Source organism: Coregonus clupeaformis, unplaced genomic scaffold (assembly GCF_020615455.1).
Source record: "Coregonus clupeaformis isolate EN_2021a unplaced genomic scaffold, ASM2061545v1 scaf0058, whole genome shotgun sequence".
NCBI classification, from domain to species: Eukaryota; Metazoa; Chordata; class Actinopteri; order Salmoniformes; family Salmonidae; genus Coregonus; species Coregonus clupeaformis.
In genome coordinates this window covers 100,744-115,000 of record NW_025533513.1, presented here as the reverse complement: position 1 = coordinate 115,000, position 14,257 = coordinate 100,744, and the positions used below count along the sequence as shown (strand labels likewise).

Genomic DNA, 14,257 nt, shown 5'->3' with positions numbered 1-14,257 from the left:
TCAGGACCTCTATACCAGGCGGTGTCAGAGGAAGGCCTCAAAATTGTCGAAGACTCCAGCCACCCTAGTCATAGACTGTTCTCTCTGCTACCGCACGCAAGCGGTACCGGAGTGCCAAGTCTAGATCCAAAAAGACTTCTCAACAGCTTCTACCCCAAGCCATAAGACTCCTGAACAGCTAATCATGGCTACCCGGACTATTTGCACTGCCCCCCCACCCCATCCTTTTACGCTGCTGCTACTCTGTTAAGTATTTATGCATAGTCACTTTAACTCTACCCACATGTACATATTACCTCAACTACCTCAACTTAGTCGGTGCCCCCGTACATTGACTCTGCAACGGTACCCCCCTGTATATATAGCCTCCCTACTGTCACTTTATTTTACTGTATATATAGCCTCCCTACTGTCACTTTATTTTACTTCTGCTCTTTTTTTCTCAACATTTTTTTTGTTGTTGTTTTATTCTTACTTTTTTTTGTTTAAAATAAATGCACTGTTGGTTAAGGGCTGTAAGTAAGCATTTCACTGTAATGTCTGCACCTGTTGTATTCGGCGCATGTGACCAATAAAATTTGATTTGATTTGATTTGATTTGATGTCATGTGGTCTGATGAGACAAAAATAGAGCTTTTTGGTCTAAACTCCACTCGCCGTGTTTGGAGGAAGAAGAAGGATGAGTACAACCCCAAGAACACCATCCCAACCGGGTGAAGCATGGAGGTGGGAAACATCATTCTTTGGGGATGCTTTTCTGTAAAGGGGACAGGACGACTGCACCGTATTGAGGGGAGGATGGATGGGGCCATGTATCGTGAGATCTTGGCCAACAACCTCCTTCCCTCAGTAAGAGCATTGTGGCTGGGTCTTCCAGCATGACAACGACCCGAAACACACAGCCAGGGCAACTAAGGAGTGGCTCCGTAAGAAGTATCTCAAGGTCCTGGAGTGGCCTAGCCAGTCTCCAGACCTGAACCCAATAGAAAATCTTTGGAGGGAGCTGAAAGTCCGTATTGCCCAGCGACAGCCCGAAACCTGGAAAATTTGGACATTTTCACTTAGGGGTGTACTCACTTTTGTTGCCAGCGGTTTAGACATTAATGGCTGTGTGTTGTGTTATTTTGAGGGGACAGCAAATTTACACTGTTATACAAGCTGTACACTCACTACTTTACATTGTAGCACAGTGTCATTTATTCAGTGTTGTCACATGAAAATATATACTCAAATATTTACAAAAATGTGAGGGGTGTACTCACTTTTGTGAGATAATAAAAAATAAAAAATAAATATATATATATATATATATATATATATATATATATATATATAGTACCAGTCAAAAGTTTGGACACACCTACTCATTCAAGGGTTTTTCTTTATTTTTACTATTTTCTACATTGTAGAATAATAGTGAAGGCATCAAAACTATGAAATAACACATATAGAATCATGTAGTAACCAAAAAAGTGTTAAACAAATCAAAATATATTTTAGATTTGAGATTCTTCAAAGTAGCCACCCTTTGCCTTGATGACAGCTTTGCACACTCTTGGCATTCTCTCAACCAGCTTCAGGATGAATGCTTTTCCAACAGTCTTGAAGGAGTTCCCACATATGCTGAGCACTTGTTGGCTGCTTTTCCTTCCCTCTGCGGTCCAACTCATCCCAAACTATCTCAATTGGGTTGAGGTCGGGTGATTGTGGATGCCAGGTCATCTGATGCAGCACTACATCACTCTCCTTGGTCACATAGCCCTTACACAGCCTGGAGGTGTGTTTTGGGTCATTGTCCTGTTGGAAAACAAATGATAGTCCCAAACCAGATGGGATGGCGTATCGCTGCAGAATGCTGTGGTAGCCATGATGGTTAAGTGTGCCTTAAATTCTAAATAAATCACAGACAGTGTCACCAGAAAAGCACCCCACACCATCACACCACCTCCTCCATGCTTCACAGTGGGAACCACACATGCGGAGATCATCCATTCACCTAGTCTGCTTCTCACAAAGACACGGCGGTTGGAACCAAAAATCTCAAATTCAGATTAATCAGACCAAAGGACAGATTTCCACCGGTCTAATGTCCATTGCTCGTGTTTCTTGACCCAAGCAAGTCTCTTCTTATTGGTGTCCTTTAGTAGTGGTGTCTTTGCAGCAATTCGACCATGAAGGCCTGATTCACGCAGTCTCCTCTGAACAGTTGATGTTGAGATGTGTCTGTTACTTGAACTCTGTGAAGCATTTATTTGGGTTGCAATCTGATGTGCAGTTAACTCTAATGAACTTATCCTCTGCAGAAGAGGTAACTCTGGGTCTTCCTTTCCTGTGGCAATCCTCATGAGAGCCAGTTTCATCATAGCGCTTGATGGTTTTTGCGACTGCACTTGAAGAAACGTTCATAGTTCTTGAAATGTTCTCGATTGACTGACCTTCATGTCTTAAAGTAATGATGGACTGTCGTTTCTCTTTGCTTATTTGAGCTGTTCTTGCCATAGTATGGACTTGGTATTTTTCCAAGTAGGGCTATCTTCTGTATACCACCCCTACCTTGTCACAACACAACTGATTGGCTCAAACGCAATAAGAAGGAAAATATTCCACAAATTAACTTTTAACAAGGCACACCTGTTAATTGAAATGCATTCCAGGGGACCAACTCATGAAGCTGGTTGAGAGAATGCCAAGAGTGTGCAAAGCTGTCATCAAGGCAAAGGGTGGCTACTTTGAAGAATCTCAAATCTAAAATATATTTTGATTTGTTTAACACTTTCTTGGTTACAACATGATTCCATATGTGTTTTTCATAGTTTTGATGTCTTCACTATTATTGTACAATGTAGAAAATAGTAAAAAATAAAGAAAAACCCTTGAATGAGTAGGTGTGTCCAAACGTTTTTACTGGCATTGTGTATGTATGTATGTATGTATGTATGTATGTATGTATGTATGTATGTATGTATGTATGTATGTATGTATGTATGTATGTATGTATATATTGTGTGTGTGTATATGTATGTATAACAGTTTTCAGCTGTGCTAACATAATTGCAAAAGGGTTTTCTACTGATCAATTAACATTTTAAAATGATAAACTTGGATTAGCAAACACCGTGCCATTGGAACACAGGACTGGTTTCCAGCTACAATAGCCATTTACAACATTAACAATGTCTACACTGTATTTCTGATCAATTTGATGTTATTTTAATGGACAAAAAATTTGCTTTTCTTTCAAAAACAAGGACATTTCTAAGTGACCCCAAACTTTTGAACGGTAGTGTATATATATTTTGTATCAAAGTATAATGAATTTATATTATAGTCCAGTTTGTGGCGTTAATCCAACATAGTGGATGCCAACCGCTGTTAAACTCAGAAGAAGAAGAAGAAGAAGAAGAAAAAGAAACCGGAAGTAAACGTCATATTTAAACGACGACCGTGAATGTTCGGTTATTTTGCTTCTTATGTAGCTAAATAGCTACATAGCTTGGGAAATGGCTGAATCGTTTGAAGAACGTCTCGTAAAAGCAGTCAAAGAGCATACGCACTTGTATGATACCTCAATACGTTTACATTTCGACAAAGAGGCTCTCGAACACAGTTGGCGCGAAATTGCTACATATTTAAACTCCGATCCAGATACCTGCAGGAAGAAATGGAGACTTGCGAGGGACCGTCATGTGAGAGCACTGAAAAAGTCTAAGGATATGCCAGAGGGTGTACCGAGGCCTGGAATTCTGAGTTGGCTCACCATTTTTATCAAACATCGGCAAACCAACCCAAACTTTCCCGAGGTAGCTAGTTAGCTAAGAAACTGAAAATGTATGGCTACAGTACCTAGTTGCCAGACCTGACTTGTAGACCGGTAATTATCGGTATTATGAAAGATTATCTAATAAATCGTCTAAAGAAACCACTATTTCTGGCACTGGGTTCGCAGTTAAAATGAGTGTAATATCAACACCAGCAGCAGAGGACACACATAAATCAGTACGAGATTGCAAGATTCATGTAAAATGTTGTTGTTTAAAACGTTAAACAATTAGTCATGTGTTTATGGCAATCGGGCCTTAATCAGAATATATGACAGTGACAATGATTAATTTAGTCATAAAATGAGAAAGTAATGTTTTAATGAATTTGCAACAGCCTTACTGTTAATCTTTTCAAGATTTGCAATTACTGCCTCTTGTTTTGTTGGTTTCCATAGATTTCAGCAGACAGAGTTGAGAGTCTTAATAGCAAACTGGATCAGACTCCCATGTTTTCAGACCAGGCAGGTAAGCCAATAATAGTGTTGTGTAGTTGGCTACAGGTATTGTGTAGTTGGCTACTGACACAATCCTTATGTTTCCATACTGGCTCCTTTTTTATTTTACTGTAGGTCCACGGTTCCATTTATCTTCTTTCCGTCTCCTGGTTCCTCCTCTACGCCTGATGTCAGCTTTTATGTGGCAAGTGGCTCAAGAGCGTAATGTGATGCAGTATGGGAAGCTGGAGGAGTTTGTGACTTTGGTGACAGAGATGGTTCCAGAGCTGCTGAGCTCCAGGCAGAGGACCCAACTCATCCTGGGACTGAGAGCAAGGGTGAGAAGTGGGAGGGTGGAGAAGGAGTAGAGGCATGGCTGTAAAGAAAGAATAATAGTCATTGGACTAAGATCCTCATAAAATCTGCTTTCAGATGGTTTTAGAGTTGTTTCGCAATGAAAACCCACCGGAACCCCAGACCATCCAACTTCATTTGGACAGAATCAGAACTTCTTCAGTACATGCTGTGCACGAGGATGTATGTAACTTTCAGTGTCAATAGTAGTCTGGATGCTGTGGAATAGAGGGAGCTTATATTGTGTTTCTGTTAAAGCTTATTTTATCATTCATTTTACATGCCCAGTCACAGAGTAGAAATGAGTTGGAGGCTTCGGAGTCTAACTTCGTGGAACTTGTCAAAACCCTGCTGGAAGACCCTTCTGAGAAGAAGCACTTCTTCCAGGTGGGAAATATCCTAATGAATCATAGTTGTTGCTTTCAGAGTCAATAGGACAGCATGTTCCAGCAATGTAAAACTCAGTAGTGAAATCTTGCTTGTTTTACAATAACTGATGAAAGACCATACAAAATGAACAACCCAGCAAGGTATTGGCTCGAACTACTCTTGTTTTATTTCTCTCTCTCTCAGGTGGTGTTCCCAATACGTTACGGCCCTCGGTATGACACAGCACTGCAGATACTGGTGTGGGAGTTCCTCTCCCGACTGGAGGAGCTGCTGCCTGTACCAGACCTTACAGAGGTAGAGGCTCAATATCTTAATAGGATGAAATCTTTAGAGATGGTCAGGCTTGTCATGTTATTTCTTCAGTATCACACGCTTAGGGATGTCACTAACAATTTTTATGACACTGTATAATGTCCAGTCTTTGGGAACAAAGCTACTTGTTCATGATATCCTTTTGGTCAACTCAAGTTGAATCCTATAAGATTAATGTAGACACACAGGAGAGGAGTGCTTCTTTGATTCAAGACCATGGTGCTTGCCTACGGAGCAGCAAGGGGAACTGCACCTCCTCACCTTCAGGCTATGCTCAAACCCTACATCCCAACCTGAGCACTCTGTTCTGCCACCTCTGGTCTCTTGGTCTCGCGCCCCTGCTTGAGGGCAGCTCCCGCTCAGCCCAGTCAAAGCTCTCCTCTGTCCTGGCACCCCAATGTACATTTATAGTTAATCCATGAGGTGCTCTTTGATCATTTGATGAAATATTATAGAACAAAAAGAAGTTGATGCTGGATAGTAAACAATGCCGTAAAAGCCTTTGTGCAAACAAACTTCCAGAAGTAATCATGGCACTCGTGTAGTGGAAATATGTAAAAGCCTTTGTTTTACGACTTATGCATGGCAAGAATATAAAAAATAAAAAAAACACCCACCTAGCTAGAGCTGCAGAAACCATTTTAATGTTCCTTTTATCCTCTCAGACAGCATCTTGTCTCAGCATTGCCCCCTCTGACCTGGAGGAGTTCTGGCATTCTGTCTCTGACCCCGAGCACCTGAAGACACTACTGCAGCATCATAGACATCTGGGATACTTGAGCAAAAGTTAGTCTTAATAAGAGGATATCAACCATGTTAGCCATGTGCTCTTCTTCTGTAAATTAGTTAATTGCATTTTTCCGTTTCCTTTCCTGAGATGAAAATTCTCCCTTTCTCCAGATAAATTCTCCAACCAGGTCGCAGACAACATCTTGTCCACATTGTCAATTCCTCAAATTCACGGCCTGAAGTCAAGTCTCGATGGACATGAAGGCATGAAAGGGAGCACAGAGGGGTGGAAGATCAACAGTGAGGAAGACCAAGAGGAAGGAGGAGAGTTGCATTGTGAAAATAACTTGGAGGAGGATGATGATGATGGAAGTGAGAGAAATGAAGACCCTGAGAGAGGATTAAAGGATGAAGATGACGCAAACTGGACCTCCCCTCTGAGTGAACCAGAGGACTCGGATGGTAAGGAAGTTCAGAGATTCATAATGATACAGTCCGTTTCCGCCATGTATTTTGAAGTGATTTGTAAAAGCCTGACATGTTACATTCCCTACATATATTTGTAATGTTTTTTTAACGCTCCTTGACTTTCAGGTGAAAATCAGGAAGTGCTTCACACCACTGTCAAAGTTTACACTTAGGATCATGAATTACAGAGGTTGATATCAGTTCCTACTTATAACACCTTAAAACATAGTGGCTGTGTATATTGTTTTGGAGAAGGACATTTTCGTGCTTTTGAGAGCACCACACTGAAGGCTGTTTCCAACAATGGCCGTCACCTCTAGGGGAACCATTCATTTCAATGGGATGTTGGTTGGCGAGCGACGTTAACTGGAAAATGCTGAAAATTGCTAAATAATTAGCTAATGAACTTAAAAACTGTCTGGATGAATCATCAATATATCTGTCCCAAAATCACAATAAGTTGGCACTCGGGAGGTCCAGGATTCATTTGGGTCAGGCATCGTTTGCCCTTCGCATATGTTTTATAGAGCGAATCATGGTACCAAACGCTCCAGGATCCGGGTCATATAAGGATATGTTAACGCATCTTCATTTTTGTATGTCTGCTCTCTTGTGCTTTCTGCCTGCAGAACCGGCTAGTGACATGCCCTCCCAGGTCTTCTCCTGCCCCCAGTGCCCATTCTCCCACAGGGAAATGGTGGACCTTCACCAGCACATCAGGAAGGAACATCTAACAGAGGAGGACAGCAGGAGCCTGGACTCTGGAGGAGCTGAGAACTCACTGCCATCCAGTGAAACAGTAAAGAGCTCCTCAGCCAAGAGGATCAATAAGAACACCTGCAAACAGTGCGGGAAGGGTTTCAGATGCACAACTGACCTGAAACGACACCAAAGTATTCACACAAGTGTGCAGCCGTTCCGTTGCAACCAGTGTGAGAAGAGATTCAAATCGGAGAGATATCTACAACTGCACAAGAAGAGTCACGACATTGAACCGATGCACAGGCCTATTTGCCAACACTGTGGCAAGAGTTACACAAGTGCAGCAGTCCTCAAAATACACATACGCACACACACCGGGGAGCGGCCTTACTCCTGCTCAGTCTGTGGGAAGAAGTTCAATCAAAAGCACACATTAGTTAGACACCTCCGGATGCACAAAGGGGAACGACCATACCTGTGTAGCGTATGTGGGAAGGCTTTCTTTGTTTCTGGGGAACTCTTAGTGCACATGCGTTTTCACACAGGGGAACGACCTTACCGTTGTAAACCGTGTGGAAAGGCTTTCAGCACATCATGCGCTCTCACGTCACATAAGCGATGGCACTCAAACGAGCGCCCATTCACCTGCTCCCTGTGTTCAAAGGGCTTTGCAGAAACTAGTGGCCTTAAAAGACACATGTTTATTCATACTGAGGAGAAGCCCCATTACTGCCACACGTGTGGGAAAGGATTTAGTCAGTTGAGCAACATGAGAATACATTTGAAAACTCATAAGAAATAATGTAATTGGATCTTTGTCAGACTAAAGTGTAATGTTTATTGCTCCTTGAGCTCATAAAGCCAAAAGTAAGAAAGAGGAGAAAAAAAAGTGTTATAGGTCATGTACATCATCCTGACAAAGTTTTCACAATTTATTGACTAAGTAGCCATGCTGTTATTTTCCTGTTGGTAATGTGATTGGTTGTTAAGGAACTTAGGCCACAGACTTTACAATGACATTGAGGTTTTACTTAGTGCACTACTCTGTGAGCACAGTAGGGGTACATTTACATTTTAGTCATTTAGCAGACGCTCTTATCCAGAGCGACTTACAGTTAGTGAGTGCATACATTTTTCATACTGGCCCCCCGTGGGAATCGAACCCACAACCCTGGCATTGCAAGCGCAATGCTCTACCAACTGAGCTACAGGAGGACTGTAGCTCAGGACATGGGCATTAATATGGAGTTGGTCCCCCCTTTGCTGCTATAACAGCCTCCACTCTTCTGGGAAGGCTTTCCACTAGATGTTGGAACATTGCTTCGGGGACTTGCTTCCATTCAGCCAAAAGAGCATTAATGAGGTCAGGCACTGATGTTTGGCGATTAGGCCCAGCTCGCAGTCAGTGTTCCAATTAATCCCAAAGGTGTTCGATGGGGTTGAGGTCAGGGCTCTGTTCAGGCCAGTCAAGTTCTTCCACACCGATCTCAACAAATCATTTCTGTATGGACCTCACTTTGCGCACAGAGGCATTGTCATGCTGAAACAGGAAAGGACCTTCCCCAAACTGTTGCCACAAAGTTGGAAGCACAGAATGTCATTGTATGCTGTAGCGTTAAGATTCCCTTCACTGGACCTAAGGGCCCTAGACAGAACCATGAAAAACAGCCCCAGACCATTATTCCTCCTCCACCAAACTTTAGAGTTGGCAATATGCATTGCGGCAGGTAGTGTTCTCCTGGCATCAGCCAAACCCAGATTTGTCCGTCGGACTGCCAGATGGTGAAGCGTGATTCTTTACTTCAGAGACCGCGTTTCCACTGCTCCGGAGTCCAATGGCTGCGAGCTTTACACCACTCCAGCCGATGCTTGGATTTGCACATGGTGATCTTAGGCTGCTTGGCCATGGAAGACCATTTCATGAAGCTCCCGACAAACAGTTATTGTGCTTACGTTGCTTCCAGAGGCAGTTTGGAATTCAGTAGTAGGTAACATGATGAAAGTATGACAGTTTGTGTAGGCCGTTCTGTACCTGATGTAATGAGAAGAAGAAAAATGTTTTGACAGCAACTATGAAGTTGTCGCTTGAATAATCATTCATGTGTTTTGGACCAAGCTCCTGATGTATGCCGGAACAGAGTCCTCCCTTTTCCTTATTATCCTGCATAGTCACCTGTTGAAGTATCGTCGTCTAAGGAATGTTTTTATTTTCAATCCCTCGGTCAGGCACCCGATTCCCTACTGCCACATGCTGGGCTGAAGCACATTTGGGTACACTTTTCTTTCCCATTGTAATCAGACCTGGGTTCAAATACTATTTCAAATACCTCAATTACTTTCACCTACATTGTCCAAGTAAGTATTCAGATATGTTTTATTTGAAAAGACAAGTAGTTGAATATTTTTATATGTATTTGAAAATACTCATACACTCCCATGCATTTAACCCAGGTATTTGAAATAAGTGTTTGAAAATACACTCATACTATTTGGTTTTTACAAATAGCCATTCAAATAACCAAATAGAAGTACTTGTTTTGGGCTGTGTATTTGCAAATACTCAAATACACAAATTTATTTTTAAGTACTCATACATTTGAACCCAGGTCTGATTTTAATAAATAGTCACTCAGTAATCATCTGCGGTGACTCAATCATTTGTAAATTAACTAATACTACAGCATGTGTATGATATATGTATATTATTAAGTACATGATGCTACATTTATTATCCATCAAACACAATTTTTTTTTTACTTAGATGAGCAACATGAATACATTGTCAGACTTAAGTAATTTTTACACTAGTGTAATGTGTTGAGGTCAAAAAGCCAAAAGTAAGAAAAATAAAGATTGTATTATAGGTAATGTACACTGAACAAAAATATAAACGCATGTTTCATGAACTGAAATAAAAGATCCCAGAAATGTTTCATATGAACAAAAGCTTATTTCTCTAAAATGTGCACACATTTGTTTACATCCCTGTTAGTGAGCATTTCAATTTTGCCAAGATAATCCATACACCTGATAGTTATAGCATATCAAGAAGCTGATTAAACAGCATGATAATTACACAGGTGCACCTTGTGCTGGGGACATTTTGTCACACAACACAATGCCACAGATGTCTCAAGTTTTGAGGGAGCGTGTATTTAGCATGCTGACTGCAGGAATGTCCACCAGAGATGTTGCCAGAGAAAAAATGTTCATTTCTCTACCATAAACCGCCTCCAATGTCATTTTAGAGAATTTGGCAGTACGTACAACCGCAGGCCACGTGTATGGCGTCATGTGGGCGAGCGGTTTGCTGATGTTGTGAACAGAGTGGGGGTTATGGTGGAAGTGGGGTTATGCTATGGGCAGGCAGGCATAAGCTACGGACAACAAGCACAATTGCATTGCAATTTGAATGCACAGAGATACCGTAAACAAGATCCTGAGGCCCATTGTGCCATTCATCTGCACCATCACCTCATGTTTCAGCATCATAATGTCGCAAGGATCTGTACACAATTCCTGGAAGCTGAAGCTGTCACAATTCTTCCATGGCCTGCATACTCACCAGACATGTCACCCATTGAGCATGTTTGGATGCTCTGGATCGACGTGTACAATGGCGTGTTCCAGTTCCCGCCAATATCCAGCAACTTTGCACAGCCATTGAAGAGGAGTGGGACAACATTCCACAGGCCAAATCAAAAGCCTGATCAACTCTATGTGAAGGAGATGTCACGCTGCATGAGGCAAGTGATGGTCAAACCAGATACTGACTGGTTTTCTGATCCACGCACCTACAGTTGAAGTCGGAAGTTTACATACACCTTAGCCAAATACATTTAAACTCAGTTTTTCACAATTCCTGACAGTTAGGATCACCACTTTATGTGAAATGTCAGAATAATAGTAGAGATAATGATTTATTTCAGCTTTTATTTCTTTAATAACATTCCTAGTGGGTCAGACGTTTACATACACTCAATTAGTATTTGATAGCATTGCCTTTAAATTGTTTAACTTGGGTCAAACGTTTCAGGTAGCCTTCCACAAGCTTCCCACAATAAGTTGGGTGAATTCTGGCCCATTCCTCCTGACAGAGCTGGTGTAACTGAGTCAGGTTTGTAGGCCTCCTTGCTCGCACACACTTTTTCAGTAATGCCCACAACTTTTCTATAGGATTGAGGTCAGGGCTTTGTGATGGCCACTCCAATACCTTGACTTTGTTGTCCTTAAGCCATTTTGCCACAACTTTGGATGTATGCTTGGGGTCATTGTCCATTTGGAAACCCATTTGCGACCAAGCTTTAACTTCCTGATTGATGTCTTGAGATATAATCATATAATTTTCCTTCCTCATGATGCCATCTATTTTGTGAAGTGCACCAGTCCCTCCTGCAGCAAAGCACCCCCACAGCATGATGCTGCCACCCCCGTGCTTCACGGTTGGGATGGTGTTCTTCGGCTTGCAAGCACCCCCTTTTTCCTCCAAACATAACGATGGACATTCTGGCCAAACAGTTCTATTTTTGTTTCATCAGACCAGAGGACATTTCTCCAAAAAGTACGATCTTTGTCCCCATATATAGGACTCGTTTTACTGTGGCTATAGATAATTTTGTACCTGTTTCCTCCAGCATCTTCACAAGGTCCTTTGATGTTGTTCTGGGATTGATTTGCACTTTTCGCACCAAAGTACGTTCATCTCTAGGAGACAGAACGCGTCTCCTTCCTGAGCGGTATGATGGCTGCGTGGTCCCATGTTGTTTATACTTGCGTACTATTGTTTGTACAGATGAACGTGGTACCTTCAGGCATTTGGAAATTGCTCCCAAGGATGAACCAGACTTGTGGAGGTCTACAATTATTTTTCTGAGGTCTTGGCTGATTTATTTTGATTTTCCCATGATGTCAAGCAAAGAGGCACTGAGTTTGAAGGTAGGCCTTGAAATACATCCACAGGTACACCTCCAATTGACTCAAATTATGTCAATTAGCCTATCAGAAGCTTCTAAAGCCATAACATCATTTTCTGGAATTTTCCAAGTTGTTTAAAGTCACAGTCAACTTAGTGTATGTAAACTTATGACCCACTGGAATTGTGATACAGTTAATTATAAGTGAAAGAATTTGTCTGTAAACAATTATTGAAAAAATTACTTGTGTCATGCACAAAGTAGATGTCCTAACCGACTTGCAAAAACTATAGTTTGTTAACAAGAAATGTGTGGAGTGGTTGAAAAACTAGTTTTAATGACTCCAACCTAAGTGTATGTAAACTTCCGACTTCAACTGTACCTTTTTTTTAAGGTATCTGACCAACAGAAGCATATCTGTATTCCCAGTCATGTGAAATCCATAGATTAGGGCCTAATTTATTTATTTAAATTTACTGATTTCCTTATATGAACTGTAACTCAGTACAATCGTTGAAACTGTTGCATGTTGCATTCATATTTTTGTTCAGTATACATTGTCCTGACAAAGCACTGACTTCACAATGACATTGAGGTTTTACTTAGTGCACTGCCAACTGTACTGTACTCTGTGAGCACAGTAGGGGTAACATGATAAAGGCATGACGCATAGTACCCGAAGTGATGAAAAAAGCTTTGAGACAGCAACTTGACTCCCTTCAATAATCATTAATGTGTTTTGGAACAAGGTGATAGAACTTGTGTAACAAAGAAGGGAGGGCCCAAAGGTAATAACTAATCACTCGGTAATCGTCTGTGGTGACTTCATTTGTAATTTAACTAATGCTATGTCATGTATGAAATACACTCCCCTGTATATGTATTTGGACAGTGAAGCTAAAAAAAAATATTTGGCTCTATATTCTAGCATTTTAGATTTAAAATAGAATGTTTCATATTAGGCGACAGCGCATGTATTTTCATACATATCTGTTTCACTGTTTAGAAATTAAAGCACTTTGTTTATCTAGTCCCCCTATTTGAAGAAGTCATGTTTTTGGTCAAATTCACTGTATTAAAGTAGTCAAAAGTAGTATTTAGTATTTGGTTCCATATTCCTTGCACACAATGACTACATCAAGCTTGTGACTCTACACACTTGTTGGATGCATTTGCGGCTTGTTTTGGTTGTGTTTTGGATTATGTTTTGCCCTATAGTAACTGAATGGTGAATAGTGCCTTGTGCCATTTTGGAGTGACTTTTATTGTGAATGTTTCTGAACACTTCTATATTCATGTGGATGCTACCATGATTATGGATAATCATGAATAATGATGAGTGAGAAGGTTACAGAGGCACAAAGGTCATTGTGTGCAAGGAATATGGGACCAAATACTAAACTTTTAACTACTTTGATGCACTATAGGTGGATTTGTCCAAATACATATGACTTCTTCACATAGGGGGGACGCAGTGGTCTAAGGCACTGCATCGCAGTGCTGACTGTGCCACTAGAGATCCTGGTTCGAATCCAGGCTCTGTCGCAGCCGGCCGCGACCGGGAGACTCATGGGCGGCGCACAATTGGCCCAGCGTCGTCCAGGGTAGGGGAGGGAATGGCCGGCAGGGATGTAGCTCAGTTGATAGAGCATGGTGTTTGCAACGCCAGGGTTGTGGGTTCGATTCCCACGGGGGGCCAGTATAAAAAAATATATATATATATATGTATTCACTAACTGTAAGTCGCTCTGGATAAGAGCGTCTGCTAAATGACTAAAATGTAAAAATGTAAAATGTAGATACATTTCTAAACGGTAAAACAGATATATGAAAATACCCTCAAATAAAAGGTGATATTCTGTATTGTCGCCTCATATGAAACATCCCACTGGGCACACCACGTCATTTTAACGTGGAAATTTGGGTAATATTTGGTTGAGACATTGATCAATGAGATTTCAACCTTTATTCACCGACTCAAAAAAGGCCCGAATTTTGTTGAATTCCCAATGTGTTATCACTATGCTTTCAACCGTCTAAAAGCACAACCAAATTCCAATGGAAAAACAATGTCAGATTTTTGGTTTAGTTGTCATCTACAGTGCCTTCAGAAAGTATTCATACCCCTTGACTT

General features: G+C 41.3%; 1 protein-coding gene across 1 annotated transcript; it reads left to right on the top strand.

Annotated features, from left to right (window-relative positions):
- Positions 1-3,445: 3,445 nt before the first annotated feature.
- LOC121549289 (zinc finger protein 2-like) lies at positions 3,446-8,343 on the top strand. Its single transcript, XM_041861154.1, has 9 exons — positions 3,446-3,800; positions 4,217-4,286; positions 4,391-4,593; positions 4,688-4,792; positions 4,898-4,996; positions 5,183-5,293; positions 5,977-6,097; positions 6,212-6,502; positions 7,138-8,343. Exons 1-9 carry the CDS (start codon positions 3,501-3,503, stop codon positions 8,010-8,012), a joined length of 2,175 nt encoding a protein of 724 aa, XP_041717088.1. The 5' UTR covers positions 3,446-3,500; the 3' UTR covers positions 8,013-8,343.
- The last annotated feature ends 5,914 nt before the right edge of the window (positions 8,344-14,257 follow it).

What these genes read in the sequence shown, in the direction of transcription:
- LOC121549289 (XM_041861154.1), top strand. Translation starts at nt 3,501, where the DNA reads ATGGCTGAATCGTTTGAAGAACGTCTCGTAAAAGCAGTCAAAGAGCAT. An exon ending in TCCTGGGACTGAGAGCAAGG is followed by an intron (nt 4,594 to 4,687) that starts GTGAGAAGTGGG and finishes ATCTGCTTTCAG; the next exon opens with ATGGTTTTAGAGTTGTTTCG. An exon ending in TGAACCAGAGGACTCGGATG is followed by an intron (nt 6,503 to 7,137) that starts GTAAGGAAGTTC and finishes TTCTGCCTGCAG; the next exon opens with AACCGGCTAGTGACATGCCC.